Here is a 22,114-nt window from a genome sequence, read left to right on the forward strand (position 1 = left end):
TATGCATAAAGTTCTTCAAAGAAAGTGTCAGAAAATGATAGCCCATTTCATATAGGCTATCTTTCAACACCCTTTTATTTCATTTACAGCTAAAACAATGGCTACTCCTCCCTGAAACAGGACAGACCTCTTAATACACTCTTAAATCACACTGTGGTGTCATAACCATGAAACAAATCACAAATGTCAGCCATTTTTGGACACCCTTTCTTAAGCACTGTGCAATGCTAGACGATCGACAGCTGATGTGTCACATAGAAAGGGAACTTGATGACAGTCTGTGAAATAAGCTTTGAGGGGAAATAACCAAGAGTAAACCCAAACACAATAAAAAAATAAATAACAAATCAGAGCCAATCAGAGAGTTAGTTAGGGGAAACACCCTTTTCTTTCTGTTTGCAGGACGCCAGGTTGTGAGTTACTGAATCAAAAACTGTGGCACGTTGTTATTGGTTACTAATATGCTAAAAGGATTGTTGACAATTATGGCTGATAACTATACATAAAGGTATGAATATATCATAATAATGCATTGATATCTACTAAAATGCAACAATAAATATATGTAAAATACTGCATTAATATACATTAAAATATATAAATGAACATAAATAATCCAGCTGAATTTATTTTGTGATTTAACTGCCAACTGACTGATGCATCAGTTGCAGTGAACCAATAATGCAAAATCAAAACGAGCCATATTAATTGCGCCCTTAAGTCAGGTTATCTAAGTTACAAGTTGCGTTCCAAATGAATTTATGAACTTTATAAGGTTATTTTGTCATTAAATAAAGTCTTATAGACCCTCCACCTCTGCTACGTATTTAAAGCTGCGAAAGCTGAGTTCATGAAGTGACCAACATTCCACACTTTCTTTTTTTCAGTTAATTAAGTGCATCATCCCTGTATTTAAAGTGCACTTTTTCTTTTTGGAATTTTTAGTTTGAACACACTATTCACACGATGTATATTACAAAACGGCATAAAATAGTGCATAAATGCACGAATTGTGATGATTTTGTGTAAGAGAAGCAAATTTATGTAAGAAGATTTGTGCAAGATAAAAATCATAAGATGCATTTTGGCTGATACATGACCTGGCTGATACATCAGTTGCATTTGCAGTGAAGCGATAATGCAAAATCAAAACGAGCCATATTGTGCCCTTCATTCCGGTCATTCAAGTTAAAGTATGTATTAGTTCATTGCATATAGTTTATATTGTACGCCACTGGCAAAAGTGTTTTTACTGTCCAAATATGCTACAACAGTTTACAAATAAGTAATAAAATAAATTTTATTATAATAAAGATTATATCCTATTGCAGATTAAATGTTTCTTATTTTAGAGATGACCTCACTGCAAAAGAAGGCATGAACTCATTTTGGTAGTGTATTTTCCAAACAAACCAGATCATGCACACCACATCTACCTGTGTGTGCCTGCCAACCCTTAAGTTACTGTTTTGCAAGATTTCTGGCACATAATAACACCAGCAATCCTAGAGGAGTTCAAGTGTAGTGTAAACGAAAAGGCCTTGTGCTTCGACAGAGTTTTGCACACCAATCAACATCGTAATGAATAGACTATAGAATATTACGTAGACTTCTTTGGTTAAAGGGTGATTAAAATAACATTATATAATGTTCCCAGGACCATGTGGACATGATCAAAACACATGCGCAATGTACGTGCGACCTTACCAATCCATATGCACAGAAATATAACAGTATACAAGTATTAAACACAATTCGAATCCAGATCAAAGTATGGTCCCATGACACGTGTGCCTTGCACGTCTGTTAACCAGCAATCTAAAGTACACGTTAGCTGCTACTTAAAAAACAATTTGCGCTCTTTACAGTGCTGACTTTCATTCAACGACTTATATATGCATTAATAGTTTGTTCAGCCAAAGAAATGGATGCATTGGTACTTACTTATGACAAATACGTGTTTGTTTTCAGTGTCCAGCTCTCTGTGTACGCTGGATCTGCGTCCATGAGGTGATATCTGTTTACCCTTCTCGAGTGTGTTTGTCAGAGCTGTTTGGCCCCTCCCCCAGTCGTCTGCTATTGGTTACTCAGTAGACGCGACGCAGTGAGAGAGCAGTGCTTGGAAACTTTATCTGCGATTTTATTGGTTCCTTTCTTCTTCAGTCATCGAAGGTTGACCCTTTATATGCTGACAAAGGACAAACATTTTATATTAAACTTTCATTACGAAGAACGTCCTGAAAATATAACCGCAATATTATGCGATATTAAATTAGTGCGTGATGTGCTTCAATAGCAATATTTTAGGAATATAATTAATTAGTCTGTCTTATTATTTATCCATGAGCTGTTGCATCACATTAAACCGATTCCTATTTCCTACTGCAGTTTTTAACAAATCGTAATACTGAAATTACACATAATTCAATTTCAAAACAACATCATGCACATGCTTGATCATTTACTGCCCTCTAGTGGTTCAAAAGCTCCAGCCACAACAGCGTGATGACGTGGCTGTGAGGGATAGACTTGCATACGAAGTAAAAAATAAATAAAATAAAATAAAACCTGTGTAAAGTTCCTTGGTTACTTATAATTTTCCACAGCTCTGTCTGGACTTTTTTTTATCTACTGAAACTTCATACAAAATGTATTTTTGCAGTGTTTCGTCAACAGAACAATCCATAATTAAATAAGAGCCTACAACCCACTGAAGAGATGTCTCTATCCGTCACTGCCAATTTCATTCCCGTTAAAAATCAAATATGGTTGTTGTATTTGTTACATATAATTTTTTGTTAATAAAAATTAAATAAAAATGAAAAATTAAATATGGAGCTGATGTGAAAAAGGTCTATTGGCCCAAAAAATGCGATTGCCCCTAAAACTATTCACAGTAGCCTAACTAAATAGCACGCTTTTGCATAGAACAAAAATATAATTGGTAACACTTTACTTGAAGGGGTGTGCATAAGACATGGCAGATGTCATAAATATGAAGGAGGTCTTATGCATGTTTATGACAACTGTCATTAAGTGTCATTCGCTCAATTATGACATTTTTAATACAAATATGACATTGTTTGAGATGTCTTTGTTATGACAACTTGACATAAACCAATACATCATAACCTGTCAGTGTCTTTGTCATGACAACTTGACATTACCAAGACAACATAAATTGTCATAAATAGGCTATGTCATAAACATGACACAGCAGATTAATTATCAAACTTAAGAAACCACTTAGCTTTATGGGTTAACATTTCATTAAACTGTTAGGTGGTTGGTTTTGACATTGGCTGTCATGAGGCCATTATAACTGTGTCATGAATGTTTTTCTTGACCTCAACTACAGTGGTACAAATTTAATTTGTCATTAAAATGTTATAATGGCTTCATGACAGCCAATGTCAAAACCAACCACCTAACAGTTTAATGAAATGTTAACCCATAAAGCTAAGTGGTTTCTTAAGTTTGATAATTAATCTGCTATGTCATGTTTATGATATATTTATGACAGGTTGTGTTGTCTTAGTAATGTCAAGTTGCCATAACAAAGACATCTCACACAATGTCATATTTGCATTAAAAATGTCATAATTGAGCGAATGACACTTAATGACATTTGTCATAAACATGCATAAAACCTCCTTCATATTCATGACATGTGTCATGTCACGATTATGACGGTGTCATGTCAGTCTTATGCACACCCCTTCAAGTAAAGTGTTACCATTATATTATATTATATCATTGAAAATATTGGTGCATTTCCTGTGTTGTACCACTAGGTGGAATACGTGTCTTATATATTGTGATTCTGTGATTTGAGAGTTAGTGACCTCATTATTACTGTAGATGTTAATCATGAACTTTTCTTTGTTTGTTTCCTTATTTAATTGAACGAAGACAATCTGATCTATAAACAATAACATGTTAAAACTCATCAGAGTTGTATCCCTTGTTTAGTCTACTGTTCCATGTTGCTTATATTGTGGCTGTTTGGCCTGCCTGTTGAAGAGGTCTTGCTTTATTGGATAAAGCTGGACTCTGTGGCTATACTTAATCAAACATAAACGGAATCAAGCATGCTGTACATGATGTTGACATACAGTAAGCTGTAACTTGACACATTTAGTAAGAATACAATAAATTATAAAAAATAAAAAAACACAAACAGAAACAGAATAAGCGTTTGCATTGGTGCATCACATTCATAATAAGTATGTGAAGCTTTATTTCTTAACATCTGCTTCTGCAAGGTTGAATCATCAACCAATGCAATACTCAAAGATTCTCAAGCAATTTTAACAAACATGTTTTAATGCAAGAACATCATTCTCAACAACTTCTCAACTTTGTCTTAAAGGTTATTTAGTTTAATGTGGCTGATTTCTTCCTAACTCATTTGAAATGCACATGAGCTCTACGATTGCACGGACATGACTTTATAGTCGCTGCAGTTGATAGGGAAATGTTGGTGGAAATGAAGGTTGGCTGGAGGGCCCACATATCCTGAAACTTCGAAAGATCTCAGAGGCAGCTCTATACTTTGAAGAAAGGAATGTTATTGCTGAACATGGTCATGCACCCCATCTCCAACACAGAGGATGGAAAATTAATTTTCATACCACCTATCAGCAAACCCGTCTCATTCAAATCAGAGTGGCCACTGAAGCATTATATTTTCCATCCATTTTACTTGTGCATATGACACACTTTCCTTTGTTTGATGGGGCTGGTCATCAGTGCATAAGAGAGAAAGAAAGAAAATCAGAACCATGTTGTCATACTGTACATTGGGAGCTGTAACATGAATTGTTGTGGTGGGTGAACTATATAATAGCAGCTCAGCCCGGTTGATGAACTTCACATCTTCCTTTCTGACCTTTGACAGAGTCTAGGCCTGCATGTTTTTATGCTTTTCATAACCATACATCCGAGAAGAAATTTCCACTGAGCTACTAAGACCCTTTTTCTACTTGCTGGTAAGTCATTCAAACTACAACTGGTTGTCAAAAGAATTAATGAGTAACACTTAATAACAATATTCTTTAATAGTATCAGCACTTATAACTACAATATAATGCTTAACAGGAAGGATGCAAATATTTCTAAATATAATATGTAATAAAATGTAAAAAAATAAAAATAAATAAACAAATGAGCTGTCACCTGCAATTCTGAATATTTGGTTGTTGTGGGATTTTTAGTTTTAGCAGAAAGTTATAAATGTCATTTATTCATTTAAAAATGTAATTGAGCAAGTGTATACACAATCACGTATGACTGAATGTAGTAGTCTAATAATATAGTTGCATATATATATAGCCGATATATATATGTGTGTGTGTGTGTGTGTGTGTGCATGTATATATGCTATATACATATATATGCTAGCCTACTATATTATGTTTATTTAACTACTGAAGCTTAAGCCTCAAGTCAAGTGACATTCAGTCAAGTGGTTCCAAACTATTGACTGGCATATTTGTAAAATACGTGTAAACAAAGCAAGAAACCATCCAAACACACAAAATATGTTCGTCAGCAGCCAAATAAATAAAGCAATAAATCAACTAGAGCTCTTCTCCTCTGTGATGAAGTCTTAGACATCAAGTCTTGTTCTTCTTCCCCTTGCGCTGAATGTGTGAAAGAGCTCGCGGAGGCTCTGCCTGTTCCGTTGAATTCAGTGTCATTTTAACTTCCTTCCTGCCTTTTGTACATTAAACAAACATACGGCTCTGACGCGAGGTGTCGAACAGCTCGTGCGATACACAGTAACACATATAGCCTACATTGATTTAAATTGGCGAGAGAACTCCTGGAATGTAGCAGCAGTGGACAAGCTCGAGTTATTATTCTGCTACGTGTCTCGAGTTCGCGAATACGCTTTTTGGACAATTTAAACAACAGCGTCTGCAACAAGGAGACTTGTAGGTAAGCATCCGACTTTGGTGTGGCATTCTGTAAAAGTTCACTTTTTGTTTTAGAAACGTCTACATGAAGAAGGAGACTTAAACAGCCAGACTCAACTATCTGACTTCACGAAGTGTACGCTATAGCAGAGTTATGTTTAGTTCAGTTTATGGCACTGTAATAATGCAGGTTTAAGCATTTTCAATACGGAGTTCGTTAAGGGGTTGCTGAGAAAGCTCCAGTAGTGATGACTTGACAATAGAACGTTTATGTTATTGGCACCGCTGTTCTGAAAACATTTGAAATACTCTGTATTACATAAATATAGGTCCGAAGTGTCCAAAATACACTCAATCAATGTAGGGCGTGAATGCATAGTAATGTTTTCCACCTTTGCACTACATGTGATTAAGTTTTATTTGTATCCCAGAGAGAGTTCACTACCCATTAATGTTCCTATTTTTCATGCGCGTTTTATAAATTAGTTAATAATCCCAATGGAATAAAGATGTTCTTGGAATAAGAATGTGGCAAATGCTTCTTCTACTGAGTTCATAAGACTCACCACGTGTTTTCCAGCTCATTCAAATTCAGTGAATGCCAAAGAGTAGGCAGTTCAGTGAAGGGCTTTTGTTGAGCCTCACGAGAGTCATTTTCTTTGAGTCATTTTAGTTCATATTAGCACTCTGCAGCTTTATGATCCCCTGTAATCATTTTAGACAACACACTTGCTTTGAAACACACTATGTTTCACCAGTGACGTGGGATGCCTCAAGATGCATTTGAAATGTCAGAGCATAATGGACCGTTAAAATCACTTAAAAGGGTGGTGGTTGGGTTCAGAGAGAGGAGGTGCATTCCAAACTTGACCTTTCCCCTTGAGTTAAAATGCAGAGCACAATCTGTCCATCCTACCTATCTTGACTATGAGAAAGACATCGCTATTCAATCGAACAATCGAATTCATAGGTGGATGTTTTGATTCGCATATAGTTGTTGGAAGGTGAGGATCTTGACATAGTGTTTAGGAAAATTATATTTTGCAAACCGTTTCTATACAAATATATTTTGCTTCATTCTTCGGTGTGTTGATCCTCAACTCATTTGCCTCAACTGCAAAAATAATTAGTCCCACTTGGAAAACTTGCAGGAAATTGTTCTGGTTCATTATGAAATAATTTGCTTCAGCCAATGAGGTAATTCAATTTCAGTGCACAAGTTAAACAAATCTTTTTTCCCATGTCATAGCTTTTGCTATAAATGGAAGCAGCTAATTGATTCCTCACAGACTGTTTTTTCTTAAGATCCTCAGATGTTTAACATCAGCGGGGTTGAGGCCTCACAAGGTAGGCTACTAGACACGGGTACTTTTTTGGTATTTCAGAATTAATGTGCAGTGCACTATTATCTTTTCGTTTATAGACTGGCAAGACACACTAAATATGATATGAGGGTTATGGTATGTGGAATATTATTTTTTACATGAAGTTGTATTGTATTACAGCCTCAGTCATTCTTTTTTCCAGTGAAGACATAAAAGGTTATGTTGACCGTCTCTTTTAGTAGTAAGTGTTTCCAGTATTTGATCTGCTCTGTTTATATTTCTACAAATGGAAAGAAGTATTTTGGCCAACACACTTAGAACTGTGGGTTCATATTCATAATATGACTCCCTACTGAATAAGCAGTGTGATTTAGTAAAGATTACTCAGACAAATAAATAAAAAGAGTATTAGACCGAAAGACAAGCAAAACTTGCTAAAAACGTTTTCAGTATGCCAAGGTCTCACCACAGAGGCCAACGGAAACATCTTGATAGCAATCAAAACCAACACAATTCTACAAATCTAACAAAGCATTCACATGAGACATTTTTTATCTGTAGTTCAGCAGAAGTGTTTCATGCAAATGAATATGAAGAGAGTGACCACAATAATCAGCCCAAGGCACTTTTGCATTTCTGAAATGCTCGCATATACATTGAATTAATTCAGGCAGTCTTGCTTGTTAAATCAGCCATTACATTCAGTATTTTTGCACAATGGTACACAAACCATTAACACTTGATATTTTCTATTTAAAAAATCTTTTGTGCTTCATTTCAGCCCTCTGCTAAGGATGAACCAGAAGTGGACATAATATATGAATGAGGAAAGGAGTCAGGGATTGTATTTTATTCTACGTGTCAGCTTTCTTTCGGTCCCTCCTAACAATGGTTGGCTCCAAAGGCCAGTGGACCTTGGATGAATAGACCTAAATGGGAGCAAAAACGGACAGAGTCAGCCTGCCACTATGGCAGCTTATGCTCTGAACAGCCTAATAATGATGAACCCCAACAACCTGACCAATAAGAGCAGCCCTCGAACAGGAAGGCCTGTGCTCCCAGTGCCCAGTCGTTCTACATTTAGCCCGGTACTGGGGGGCAGCTATAGCCCAGGAAGCCTGAGCCCTGGGCCTGCAGGCAAATCCTTTGTCTTCCCAACAGGTACCGGTTCCAGTTGTCAAAGGGCACTTTCACCATGCCGACGGCCAGAATCACTGGGCGTGCATGTGGGAAGTCGCGTGCGCAGACTCAGTGGGTCCGGCCTAGAGGAAGAACTGGAGAACGAAGAGCGACGTGCCGCTCAGCAACTTGAGCGCGGCAAGGAACTGCAGAATGTGGAGGTGAACAAGAAGGTGGATCTGTTTGAGGCCCAAATATCTGCTCAGACTCACAGCAGAGAGGCTCAACGAAGCCCACGAATTTCTAGGAAAACTCCCCCGAACTTTGTCCCTGTCGAACTCGCAGAGGAAACACTTGCAACACAGAACAAGGATCACTCAACAGGGATCCCCAAAGAACTGCAAAATGGAAAGCGCTTCTCCTGCATGGAGGAGGGGCTGCAGGTCAGCAGTGAGGAGAAGGACAGGGCTGACTCAAATACAGAAGAGGGCGGCCCACTTGAGAGCACATCAGCAGGAATTAAGAGAGAAGCTGACAGCCTTACCGACAATCACTCCAGGACTTCACCAGAGGCCAACGAGTGCTCAGCATCTTGGACCAAGACATGTTTGACAAAGCCGGGAGCTGAGCCAGCAGTAACTCAGGCAGAGTCTGACTGGGTCAGTCCAGAGCTGGGATCCATCCCTGCTGTCATTATTACGGACCACGGCATGGAGGTCAGTGGGGAGGGCACGGAGCCTCAGGTTAGTCCTCAAACTAACAGAGCCGTGAGAAAGCTTTCCTCTTCTTCTGCCTCCTCAACGGGATTCTCCTCGTCCTGGGAGGAATCAGAGGACGACATCTCCAGTGACACAGAGCGGTCCCCAGCTTTCCTGCAGACACAACAGAAAGCGGTAAGTCAACCTATGATGTCCTTTTTTATTTAATTTGTTGGCTTTAGTAGACAGGACAGTGGATAATTGACAGGAAAGTACACTGTCAAAAAATGTGTTTATAAATTAAACCTTTAAGGGTTCAACAAACCCAGTACCCTTAAAAAGAAAACTTTGTATCTTTCTACCCCTAAAAGGTCCATATTAGTACCTTAGAGTAGTAAGTATGTACCCTTAAAGTATTACTATGATCCTTTAAGGGGTAAATAAGGTACAAAGTTTTCCCTTTAAGGGTACTTCCCTGGTGACAGGCTGTCGTACCCCTAAAGGTACAGTTTTTGCAATTTTTTTTCTGGGAGTGTACAGGAAGTCAGAAAAGAAGTCAGAGAGGACCGGGACCTGAACCTGGTTCCGCATGATCACAACAGCCTTTTATATGTATTGAGCAACACACTAATAACACAGTAATAATACAAGCAACACACTTTTAATAGAAGCACTCTGATCCTGTAAGACAGTGGTTTGATGGGTTTTTAATTTGGGGCAGCAAATATAGCTTACATTTATGCATTTAACAGACACTGTAATCCAATGTGACTTACACTGTAGTCAAGATATACATTTTATCAGTTCAAGCATTCCCTGGGAATCGGACCCATGACTTTGGTGTTGCCAGTGCCATGCATTTCTGTTTGAGCTATAGCTTTAGACTTTCAACTTGTATACAAGAATGCTTATGAAATGTGCTTATGCTTCATAAGCTCATGTGTATGGAATTATTGCTATGGTCAGATTCAAACACAATTGCTTTTAAAATGTCTGGCAGAAATGATTTCAGGGGCATAGATTTTACCTTGAGGAGATACACATACTAGTCAGTCCCACAATTCATCTTGTGTATTCTCAACTTCCTCCAGTGCATTTACACTGTCCTTGCGCTTTCCTGCTTAGTGCTCGTCTGTATTCACCCAGAGTAACTGTTGACATTCTCACATACAATGGTACTTCTGTGTCCTGCTGTCAGATGGACTTTTTTCTCTGACTTTAGTTGGCCGCCCTTTAAACGAAATACAAAACAGAGTGAGGAACAAATAGTGGTGTACATGTAAAGTTAGTGACAGCAACTATTCCATGGTATCTTAATCTCTGTTTTATTCATGATTTGTCATTAAATGAAGTGGTTACATGGGAATAAATACTTTACCAGTATGTTAAAAATTCTTATTAGCTTTTCAAGCAAAACATTCATTATAAGTAATGGAAACATGGAGACCTGATAATCAGCTGCATTAGCAGCTATAAAAAAACCTCAATAGCTTAGGCTATTCAATCAGGTCCTGTAGAAGTGACATGTGTGACGCATTCTCTATGGGGTTGCGCTTGTCTCTGCGACATGTTTGCCCTCATGAGAATGTGTGGGCCCGCCTATTTAGGCATGTTGCGTTTGCAGTCGCATCAAGAGACCCTGCAGCTAGCATGCTGTTACAGAGGAGCTCATTGTTTAGACATGGATGTCACACAGTCCTCCAGCCTCACACTAAGTTGTAGAATAATGTGACTCTGCTACTGACTATGCCGTAGGTCCCTTTTATGTGACGTCTATTTCTTGTAAACACACAGTGGAGGAGAGCAAACATCCTATTGTAGCATCCTGAGGAATGATAGCACTCATAAAGAATTGTTTAACTATTCACAGTGATCACAAGGGCGAGATTACTTGATAGCCTTGAACTTCTGCGATGGAATCTTTGCTGTTCCCGGACACGTGCATTTACAATGGAATGGCTTTGGTTTCGGAGGGCAAACGGACTAGAAGAGCCGCATGTGGTTGGGATTCAGGGAACAGTCAATAAAAATGAGCTTTTTATTGCTCACTTTACAGATTTACTGGTGCACTCTAGACTAGCACAAGTTCATGACAAGGATTTGTGCTTTATATTTAGCTTACATTAGGGATGGGACATAGTTGTTGAGTAATTGACTAGTCGATTAGCATTCTGTCAGAACGCTAATTAAAGCTTTGCTGCTAAAAAGTGTTCTAGTCTAATCAAATATTTTTTGTATTATTTGTATGGGACACTATAGAGATAGACAGGAAACAATTGGAGAGGAGAGAAAGGATCAGGACCAGGGAAGGACCATAAGTCAGGACTCAGAACTCGGGTTGCCTGAGGTACAGCTGCACGTCAGATTGCTGCCCACAAGCTTATGGCACCGACAACATTGCATTTTCAAGATGGTCTGTCAGGTTAAAAAAAAAGTAAAAAATCCTTGCACTCTATTCCATTATGTTTTGCACTGTCTAGCCACTTTAGAGCACAAGGTCGTGTCGTATGTGAACAACCCCGTGTCTGATTTGGGACGGGTGAACTTGAAACCAGGATAATAATACACAGGGTTTCTTTACAACAGATTTGTCAATGGTGCCTTGACACAGAGGGATCCGGGATCACCTCAGACCACGGTCATGTCCCTGTCCTGTTCTCTGCTCTCTACCTGTACTCTCCTTTCCCTTCTTCATTTTCCTGTGAAGTAAAGTCATTAAACAAAATAAATATGTAGTTTCTTAGCACATGTTAAGAAACTACAGTTAGCATGTATTGACGCTTTTAGATGTCTTCAATTCATGTTTTTGTGTATATATTGCAGAAATTGGCTTGGCTCAGACCAGTGTGTTCTTAGGGTCTCATTTCTTTTCTTTAGACAGCCTTGTAGGAAAGCCCTTTGGCTCACACAGTGTTCTTAGACTGTTGAAATATTCTGTGGTTGTTTAAGTTTTAATTTTTTCGGTTGTTTCCAAGCTCTGAGGGATCACAAGTGTTATCACAAGGAAATTTTCCAAAGGGTTATCACTCTAAAAATGGCAAGACAGATGCTTTCAATGATCTCATTCTTTTTTCCAAAACAGGTTTATCTCACATTTCATGGTTCTGCTTAGCCTCTCACCACTCACAGTAACACGGTATGGGGTGAAATGAATGAGCAATAAACATATCTGTATTCATTTTACTCTACAAACACTTTCAGCGTGGTTTCTGTTTTGTGGCCTGCACTGGGCCTTCGGAAAAAATGAAGAGTGATAAAAACCACAAACTTGTTATCAGTGCTTTTAGTCAAACAAGCGACCCAGAAAAGTTTCCAGTGGGCTTGCCTTTTAAGCGCTAATAGCAGTGTGTTGTGGTTTATTGCTGCTAATTACGTCCCATGTGCTCAGCAGAGGGGATCCCTCAAGCACGGTTCCTTTGGTTCCTTTGACAGCTGTTGCACATTTCACTCTAGCGAGACTGCAAACTCATACATTTTTTGGATCAGTGAATGTTTTCGAATAGCACAGAAAGTGAAACTACACCACAGATGAGTTTCTTAAGATTACTTTTTCTGTGCACTTCCTACTTGCAACCTGGTTAAAGGTGTATCACCATGATGTGCTTTGAGCAATGCACCTGGACTGGTTGTTTAAGTGTGTAAAAATGCACCATTTGCTATGCTTTGCCCCACTATTAAGAATAATTATTGTTTGAAAATGTTTGAAAAATGCTGTTTTAACTAAGCGGTTGCAATGCACTGTTGTTGTTTATGCGGCAAGTTCTATTAATTAAGAAAGATGAAATGCACAAGATAACACTGTTCCAGTGCAAGTCAGAGATGTGGTTCACTTTTCTGCATGCTCAGTATCTCCCCTGATATGGTGTCTCCTTTTCCTGTGTCAATCAGATGAGGGAAGAACCCTTGTGCATGTGTGTGTTTGTCTGTCTGTCTCTGCACAGAGGCTTGTGGTTACTTGCTCTAGCAAACCCAACAGCAAGTGTAGCCTGCTGTGAGCAAAGCTGTGAGCATTTACACTGCAAGACTTTGCCACTTTTTGTTTACTTACCAAAGCTTGGAGCTGCATTATATTGCATGATTCAGGTTAGTTTACTTCAGTGCAGTGGTTCTCATTTGGTGTGACTTATAGCGTCAGATGAAAAAACTAACCATATAATCATGTATAGTAAGGATAGCAAAATAAGTAGGATTAATCAACTTCTAAAAGGAAAAAGAAAATACAACAATCTATCCCCACACACAATATAATATATAAAATTATACAAATAAAATAATAATTTCAATGTCTGAACAACTATGGTACGTCCACTCCAGTGTAAAATCTGGGTCTTAAACTAAAACCTTTTGAAAACCATTGCTTTTTAGAGTATTACTTTATCTATTTTGCACTACACATTTCTGGAATGTAAAGCTTAAATACAGTGCTGTAATTGTTCTGCTTATGTAAGCCTGTATTAGGTCAATATTGGAATGATGTTACGTTACACTAAAATGATTGGCAGTTTAATAAGCTCTGGCATATTAATACCTGTTTTAACCCTCATGTAAACCCAAAAGGCTTTTAAAGTTTATGTGAAAATTTTAACAAGATGATGAAACATGTCTAGGCCTGTGGATTGCTGTAGGTTAATTGGCAACAGAAAGTGGGTGGACAGCTTTCTAGAAATAGTGTGTGTGGCACATATGTTCGTGTCATACATGCTGTGCTAACTGAATGAACACACTTACATTAGTGCTGCTTTGTTGGGAAATGTTGTTGTTGTTCTCATATTAGTTGGCATTGAATTATTCCTAATAAGTCACCATTTGAGAGATCATGAATTGATTGGATAGCGATAATTGAGCATTATGAACTGAAAGGGAGTCTGAATGAATGTGAGTTTGCTAAAACTATTACTCAATAGATATTTAGTTATTGGTTTTAGAGCTGCAACAAATGATTATTTTAATTCAACCAATTAATCTGGCAATTATTTCTTTGTTTAGCACTTTCTATGTGAACACACACACACACACACACACACATGATAATGACCGCATTGGAAATGAATGGGAAGTGAATTTCATCTAGTAGAAATGTCTGGTACTGCGCCCAAACAAAATTATACTGAAAGCAAATTGGGATATCAACCTCAAATTTGGAGTTCAACTTACTTAGATTTATGGCTTTGCTTTTCTCACAGTTTTAGAAAAAAAAAATGTTTTGGAAAATAGTATTTTTTTCATAATAATAAACTTAAACTTCTATAACATTTTTTAGCTTCACTTTTTTTTTCTCACTTTAGCAATAATCTAAAGTGTGTTCTTTAAAAAGATACTAAACTAAAGTCTGTGCTCCAAAGCATTCAAGATCCTCGACAGTTTAAGTTGGAAATTTCATTTTCCGGTCAATGCTCAAAAAATGGTTAACAGGTAATAAATGGATCATAACTATTACAGAATAAAATCCACTAAAAATACAAAATATATATATAAAAAAAAAAACATTATTAAACTAAAGTATAGTACATTCATTTAATTCATTTAATATGGATCCATTATTTACAAAATTCTACATCCTGCTCAATGTTGTCCTTCAAACAATGTGCTGATTGTATCTATGTAGGCTATGTACAATTAAACACTTTGCGCAAAAATGGGATTCAAATTTAAACCAATTAGAAGTTAATTTACTAAATGATAATAAAGAAAAATAAAAGCATAGAGTAAATGTTAACTTGTACGAGGTGGGAAAAACACACATGCACTCAACTGAACATAACATTTATACTCCATTACAATAGTCCTTTTACTGCCCTCATAAAAATACAGTTTCTTGTTTTACAAGAATTTTACACATTTAAAGTATAACAAGAATATATATGGTAAAACTTTATTTCAAGGTTTATTTACACGTTACTACATGTACGTACTGTACTAATAACAGTAAATTATGCTATAAGTACTGTAACTAACCCTAACCTAGTCTATTTGACTAAACAACATGTCAATGCACATGACAAACGATATGCTTTAAAAAAAGTGCTTAGTATAACACATTCACTATTATTTTAATTATTATTATTAATTTTATCAATTACTTGTTGCAGCCCTAATTGTTTTTCATTTACATAACCGCTGTATTTCTACTTTTCCATATGTCAGAGATTGAATTTGTATTTTCTTTCAGCCCATCTGCGATTTTTGTTGAGACCAATGTGAAAATCGGACCAAATGTTTACGCAGCATACGTGTTATACATTTTAAAGCCTAGTTAATGGAAAAGAAGCTAATGTGCATTCAAAAATGTAAACTATTTGGATAATAAGGCACCGCCACGGCGCCACCTACAATTATTCACAATATTTTGAAGTGCCCACACTAGCAATACTGATCATTAACCCAATATATACCACATTAATGAATACTGGCACATACACCAATATATCATATATCAATAGGAGTGAGAATGTGCACTAAAAAAGTAAATAGATTGACTTTTTTTTAATGCTGTTTTGTGTAATTTCTTCTACATGGTGGTACCAACTAGTGGGACCAAACGGAACTTCAAAAATAATAGTTTCTAAGGTTTCCCAAATTCTTTTTTTACCCTGCCCCAATCCTCCATTTGTCGAACTAACAGGTAGTCCCGCCCCCAAACTCACGCCACTGGTTGAGCCAGAAGCTGAGATGTTAGAACAATAAAACAAAGACAGGACCTTTTTTTTAAAGCCAAAAATACTAAATTTGTTGTCTGAATAAAGTTTAAATGTTCAGCACCAACCAGATATAGACTGGCAAAACAAGCTCTGAGTGTTTGTTCAGTCTTAGCGTGGCTTTGCTCTGAACTCGTACACTCCTGCAGCGCAGTGCGAGCCAACCCAACACAAACAGTTTTTGTGTGAGGTTGATTCTATCGCCCCAACTGTGAGCATACAAGTGCTGTAGCATGATACACTGGAGGATCTGAAGGCTACGAGCAATGGAAAATGTAACACCCCTGTGGTTGACGGTTGCCTGGCGACCAGCTGACGTCAAGGCATGCCTGGTTCAAACAGCTGGGGTTCTTTGCTGCAGCAGTGCTGCTGGAGGGAGCCGTTTCAAATGCAACAGACAGGAAGTGCACCGGCCTTTTTTTTCTTTTTTTTTGCTGGCCACTTTTTTTAAATAGTAGGCTTCACTTGTATGCACTGTAGAACACTATATGGGGAAACCACCCTTCTACTACTAATGTGTGGTTGTTTACACTTAATATGGAAGGAAAAAGCTCTAGTTTTTTTTTTTAATGGAGTTAAATGTTTTTATTTTATTTCTTTTTTAAAAAAATGCTAGCTTAACATTTACTTCTACTAATTTTGCAAAAAGAAAAAGAGACACAGAATGAGATGAGGCATTCTTAGCACAGCTGGCTGAGATAAGGAATGTTATTGTGACTGCCTTTCTGAGAAACAGATGTGTGTAATGGTTTACTCCTGGAAATGAGCAGTGAGCTACTTCTTTGATGCCCCCTGCACTTCTCTAGACTCCCTTGAAGTGGTGACTTTGATGCACAGGCGTAACCCAGGCCTGCAACTCCCTTCCCCTTGTTAAAACCTGCGTGCCTTTCCTTATTGCACGGCTCGGTGGAATGCTTGCTTCCAATTGGTCAGTCACGGCATTTTGCGTCACTAAACTGAATAACTGACCGCTTACTTAAACTGTGTTTACACTGCAAGTCTTAATGCACAGATCTTATCTTTTTGACCATTCCCGATTTTTTGTCTGTTTACATTCACTTTAGACACTTTACATTAAACCCCGCCCAAAATGATTCTGTTGATCTCTTTACTATAACAATTAAGACGCTTCCTATTTAATAAGCTCCCTATGTAAGCAGTAGACAGCTCACTATGTTTCTGGGCAGAGCTATTATGTCGTGTACATTTTCTCTTGCATAGCAGACCCACCCCTACTCCATTATACGTCATCTTCAAACAAGGAAATATGTAAAGAAGAGGGTGTATTTTATTTCAATGAATCCCACAAGGAGCAAATAATACAAATTTCTACTTAGCGTCTTATAGCAGCTTTACACCTTTGTGTACATAGGGTGCAGTAAAACGGCAGTTTAATGGGAGGTCTCGCTTCTGTGAAAGAACTCTCCTGTCATTGATGAGAAAAGACCGGTTTCAGGACAAGCAGGAACAGCTATGACATACTTTGAAAGGGCGGGAGTGTCAAGGAACATGACGGTTTCGTTCTCAACTGTCAAAGAGGAATTCATGATAAATAACACTATCTGACAAGCGTTGAGCTGTATATCCTAATATCCTCTAAGAGAATTAACGAGTCTAGCTGTACCCAATTTCTTGACCCATTTTTTCATGCATGTTTTTCTGAACAGACATGGTCTGCTGGAATTTAGACATGTACCTGACTTGGAAACTTGTAGCTCAGGATTTTCAAGATATGGATGCATATCCTAAATGTCTTACCTTTTCCCTTAAGAAAGCACTACGCTTAAGCATGTCACATCATTTCAAGTACCATTTAATCTAGGTGACATTTGACACTCAAAAATTAATGAACAATAAGTACAAATACATACCTGAAGATAATTTGTCTAGCCTAAAGCAAAACAACCATCCTCATGTCTTTGCCAGGCTTGTAAATGAAAGTGTTGAAAATGAAAATGGAAAAATTATTGTACACTCAAAAAGATTTTTTTGCAGTTCAATTTAGTTCAAATGAGCTAATGATACTTGATAAAAATGATACAACTCTTTAACATCTTGTCACAACTTAAGTTCATTCTATTTAAACGTACATGAGCTAATGTAGACTTCTTCTATAAAGTAGACTATACTTCCATTTTACATTGTATAATTTTTGGTGACCAACCACATATGCTGATATTTGGATAACCGGAGCGAGTCGAGATTTAAGTTCACTAAAGCACAAAAAGAATAATAGATATATACTAAGAAATAAAAAAATATATATATATAAAAGCATTATGTCTTTCTGAGAAACATTAGAATATACATGTATGCTTGTACGTATCCGTGGTCAATGTAGCCAGCCTTACCACAAACTATGACATGTTTTCTGTGTATATATTCATATATATATATATACGTTATATATATATATGAAGAGTTCAGATGCAAAAGCCTCTAAGTGCCATCTGAAATCTTCTTCTAGAATGATCATTTTTATCAAGCTTGTATATTTAAGTTCAGTAATTTCACTTAAATGACAATTAATAGGTAATTTTCATTGCCATTTACCGAATTTTAATATACAAGCTTGATAAAAAAAGATCATTCTAGAAGAAAATTTCAGATGGCACTTAGAGGTTTTTGCATATATATATATATATATATACACACACAGAAAGCATGTCATAGAATGTGGTAAGGCTGGCCACATTGACCACGGATGCATTTAGGTGCTTAAGGGGAATGGTGGCTGTCAGGCCTCCAGAAAATAACACCCAGTCTTTGGCTATGTTGCTGAGTATTGCTTGCAGATGTGGAAAATACTGTCTCAGAGCCCTCTGCACTTTCCTGTCTCGCAGAGAGGTTCCTCTCGAGGGGTTAAAAGCCACTTCCTCCCTCAGTGCTCAGTGGAAACTTTAACAACACCCGTGAGGTCAAGGAGACGCTGTTAAGAGCGGCATCCCTTTCCTTGTGCTCGATATAGCTAACCCTGGCCTTATCAGAACAATGGCACGACCCAGCGCCACGGAGTGCTCCCCTCGCGATACGGCGCTCCTGCTTCCGCTGCCCAAATTAACAAAACCCTGAGCCATTGATAGTGGCTCTACACAATAGCGAAGGGAGAAGAGTTTGAGATGGGAGGGAGGGCTAAATGAGCGGTTGCTTTTACGTCCTCTACGGGACAGTTTATTTTTCTGGTATTCCAGAAAGGCAAGACTGCAAAACTCTTAAATCTTGTTAATAGGCTCACTGTGAGATTACGCAGTATTATGTCTCCTTTTTTCAGAGGCTTTGCTTTGATTGTTATTGTGGGTTGATGTTTACAGAGCAAAAATCTGTGGTCTTCGGTAAAATAAGCATGACTTGATAGTCTTCTAGTGCTGCAGTGCATGCAAACATCTACTTGAACTCACTGGTGTTTGGTGTTTCCCAGGGTGCATTGCCGTCGGAAACTTTTGTGGTTTTGAGATGATGTTGCACTTATCATCAGAGGGGAGGTCGCTTACCTTTAGTTCTCCTTTTGACCCTGTTGTGCGTGCAATCAAATACTATTAAAGATGTCAGTTTTCACCACACAAACGTAAGAGTTTTCTCTTTAACTCATTTTCAATATTCAGGTTTTTTTTACATGCTTATGATAAAATGAGCAAAGCAAATCCAGGGAATGAACTGCAATACATTCAGAATGTAAAATTGAGTTGAATTTGAATGCGCGCCGCTTCAAAAACAGTTAAATTCACTGCCCGATTCATGCAGAATTCATTCCATTGGAAAGAAATCTTGTAATGAGTAATGCTCATAAGAATGTGTGAGTATAAGCACACCTGAATTTTTAACCTCATTTTTTTTCTCATCTGTTCATTACATCTGGAGTTGATTTGAACAGTTCACCCAAAAAGGATTATTCTGCCATCATACTCATCCTCATGACGTTTTTCTTCCCTGGAATAAAAAAAAGAAGATTTGAAGAACCATAAAAAGCACCATTAAAATATTATAGAAGTACACTCACCTAAAGGATTATTAGGAACACCATGCCAATACTGTGTTTGACCCCCTTTCGCCTTCAGAACTGCCTTAATTCTACGTGGCATTGATTCAACAAGGTGCTGAAAGCATTCTTTAGAAATGTTGGCCCATATTGATAGGATAGCATCTTGCAGTTGATGGAGATTTGTGGGATGCACATCCAGGGCACGAAGCTCCCGTTCCACCACATCCCAAAGATGCTCTATTGGGTTGAGATCTGGTTACTGTGGGGGGCATTTTAGTACAGTGAACTCATTGTCATGTTCAAGAAACCAATTTGAAATGATTCGAGCTTTCTGACATGGTGCATTATCCTGCTGGAAGTAGCCATCAGAGGATGGGTACATGGTGGTCATAAAGGGATGGACATGGTCAGAAACAATGCTCAGGTAGGCCGTGGCATTTAAACGATGCCCAATTGGCACTAAGGGGCCTAAAGTGTGCCAAGAAAACATCCCCCACACCATTACACCACCACCACCAGCCTGCACAGTGGTAACAAGGCATGATGGATCCATGTTCTCATTCTGTTTATGAATGACCCCGGTGGGGTCTTCTGCTGTTGTAGCCCATCCGCCTCAAGGTTGTGCGTGTTGTGGCTTCACAAATGCTTTGCTGCATACCTCGGTTGTAACGAGTGGTTATTTCGGTCAAAGTTGCTCTTCTATCAGCTTGAATCAGTCGGCCCATTCTCCTCTGACCTCTAGCATCAACAAGGCATTTTCGCCCACAGGACTGCCGCATACTGGATGTTTTTCCCTTTTCACACCATTCTTTGTAAACCCTAGAAATGGTTGTGCGTGAAAATCCCAGTAACTGAGCAGATTGTGAAATACTCAGACCGGCCCGTCTGGCACCAACAACCATGCCACGCTCAAAATTGCTTAAATCACCTTTCTTTCCCATTCTGACATTCAGTTTGGAGTTCAGGAGATTGTCTTGACCAGGACCACACCCCTAAATGCATTGAAGCAACTGCCATGTGATTGGTTGATTAGTTAATTGCATTAATGAGAAATTGAACAGGTGTTCCTAATAATCCTTTAGGTGAGTGTATATTCTAATTCTTCTGAAGCTGTATGATAGTACTGTATGATAGCTTTGTGTGAAACCAGCAGTCCTCAGAATCCATGTAAGAAGCAGCAATGTCTAATTTGAGAATGAATTATTCTTTTGAATTTGATTATTTCAGTGAATCAGGTCATATGGTTCACAAAACTGGTCTGAAAGGTTCTTTCAGATATCAGACTGATTCAGTTCTTGAGTTTAACTAAATGATCCAAGGGAAAGATTAATAACTTATTCTATCACAGGGTCAGCTCCCTCCTACTTTCACTCGCTCCTACGAGTCTACATCCCTACCAGAAGTCTACGATTGGTCAATGAGCGACGGCTCGTGGTTCCACCACAGAGAGCCACAAAATCACTTTCCAGAACATTCTCATTCACGGTTCCATGTTGGTGGAATGATCTCCCCACCCTCATCCGGGATGCAGAACAAAAGACAACTGAAAACTAATTTCTTCCGTGCGCACTTAACCTCATTAAAAAAAGAAAAAAAAAGACAATTTCCTTTTCTATAATCCTCCCTTATTGGGCTTATGCTACTCTGACCAATGCCTGAACTTTGTATTTTGAGCACTTATTGCGTTGTTTTTGCCTCTTCACGATGACTCGCTTAACTTAGTCCTAAATTGTAAGTCGCTTTGGACAAAAGTGTCTACTAAATGACTAAATGTAAATGTTATTCACTACTATCAAAGTATTTGAATATAACACATATGGACCACATTTATGATACTTTCATGATGCTTGCCATGCTTTTGCATCCTTTTTGATGTTCAAAGATTTCAGTTATCATTCATTCACTGTAAAAAAAAAAATACATCCCCAAGTCAAAATTTTCTAGTGACTGGTCACATCTAAAATTTTCAATTAGTCTGACGTATTATTTCTCATTGAGCCAATGTTAACAGACTATTGCAACAAGAATTGCACTTGGGCCAATTAAAAAATTTAGATGTGACCAGTCACTAGAACATTTTGACTTGGAGAGGTTAGAATTTTTTTACAGTGTTGTAATTGCATGGAAAAGGGTTGCCAAAGGGATCAGTAAATTACAGATTTTTTTGGGGGGTGAACTAACCCTTTAAGTATTTCTCCAACCACAATCTAAGCCATGCAAATGTGTTTCTGCATGCAAATATCAGACCCTGTCTAATCTGAATGCAAGCTACCCTGTCTAGAGAGGCTTGTTTACCAGATTCGTAAATTCCTATTTTGCATCAAACCTTAGCACGATTCAGGATTTCAAAACAAATTTACCTCCTAGCGGTAAAATT

General features: G+C 37.9%; 2 protein-coding genes across 2 annotated transcripts in view; one reads left to right on the forward strand and one right to left on the reverse strand.

Moving 5' to 3' along the window:
- The window catches only part of coq8aa (coenzyme Q8A-a), a 31,107-nt gene extending 29,036 nt beyond the window's left edge, over positions 1–2,071 (reverse strand). Inside the window, exon 1 of the mRNA XM_084433213.1 lies at positions 1,945–2,071. The gene's annotated coding sequence lies outside the window, so the exon portion shown is untranslated. The remainder of the gene's footprint in view (positions 1–1,944) is intronic.
- A 3,571-nt stretch (positions 2,072–5,642) lies between these two features.
- The window catches only part of itpkb (inositol-trisphosphate 3-kinase B), a 29,754-nt gene continuing 13,282 nt past the window's right edge, over positions 5,643–22,114 (forward strand). Inside the window, exons 1-2 of the mRNA XM_084433215.1 lie at positions 5,643–5,943; positions 8,028–9,258. Coding sequence (XP_084289341.1) covers positions 8,215–9,258 — 1,044 coding nt within the window. The 5' untranslated portion in view covers positions 5,643–5,943; positions 8,028–8,214. The remainder of the gene's footprint in view (positions 5,944–8,027; positions 9,259–22,114) is intronic.

The sequence above is a fragment of the Rutilus rutilus genome (assembly GCF_951802725.1).
Source record: "Rutilus rutilus genome assembly, chromosome: 15".
NCBI classification, from domain to species: Eukaryota; Metazoa; Chordata; class Actinopteri; order Cypriniformes; family Leuciscidae; genus Rutilus; species Rutilus rutilus.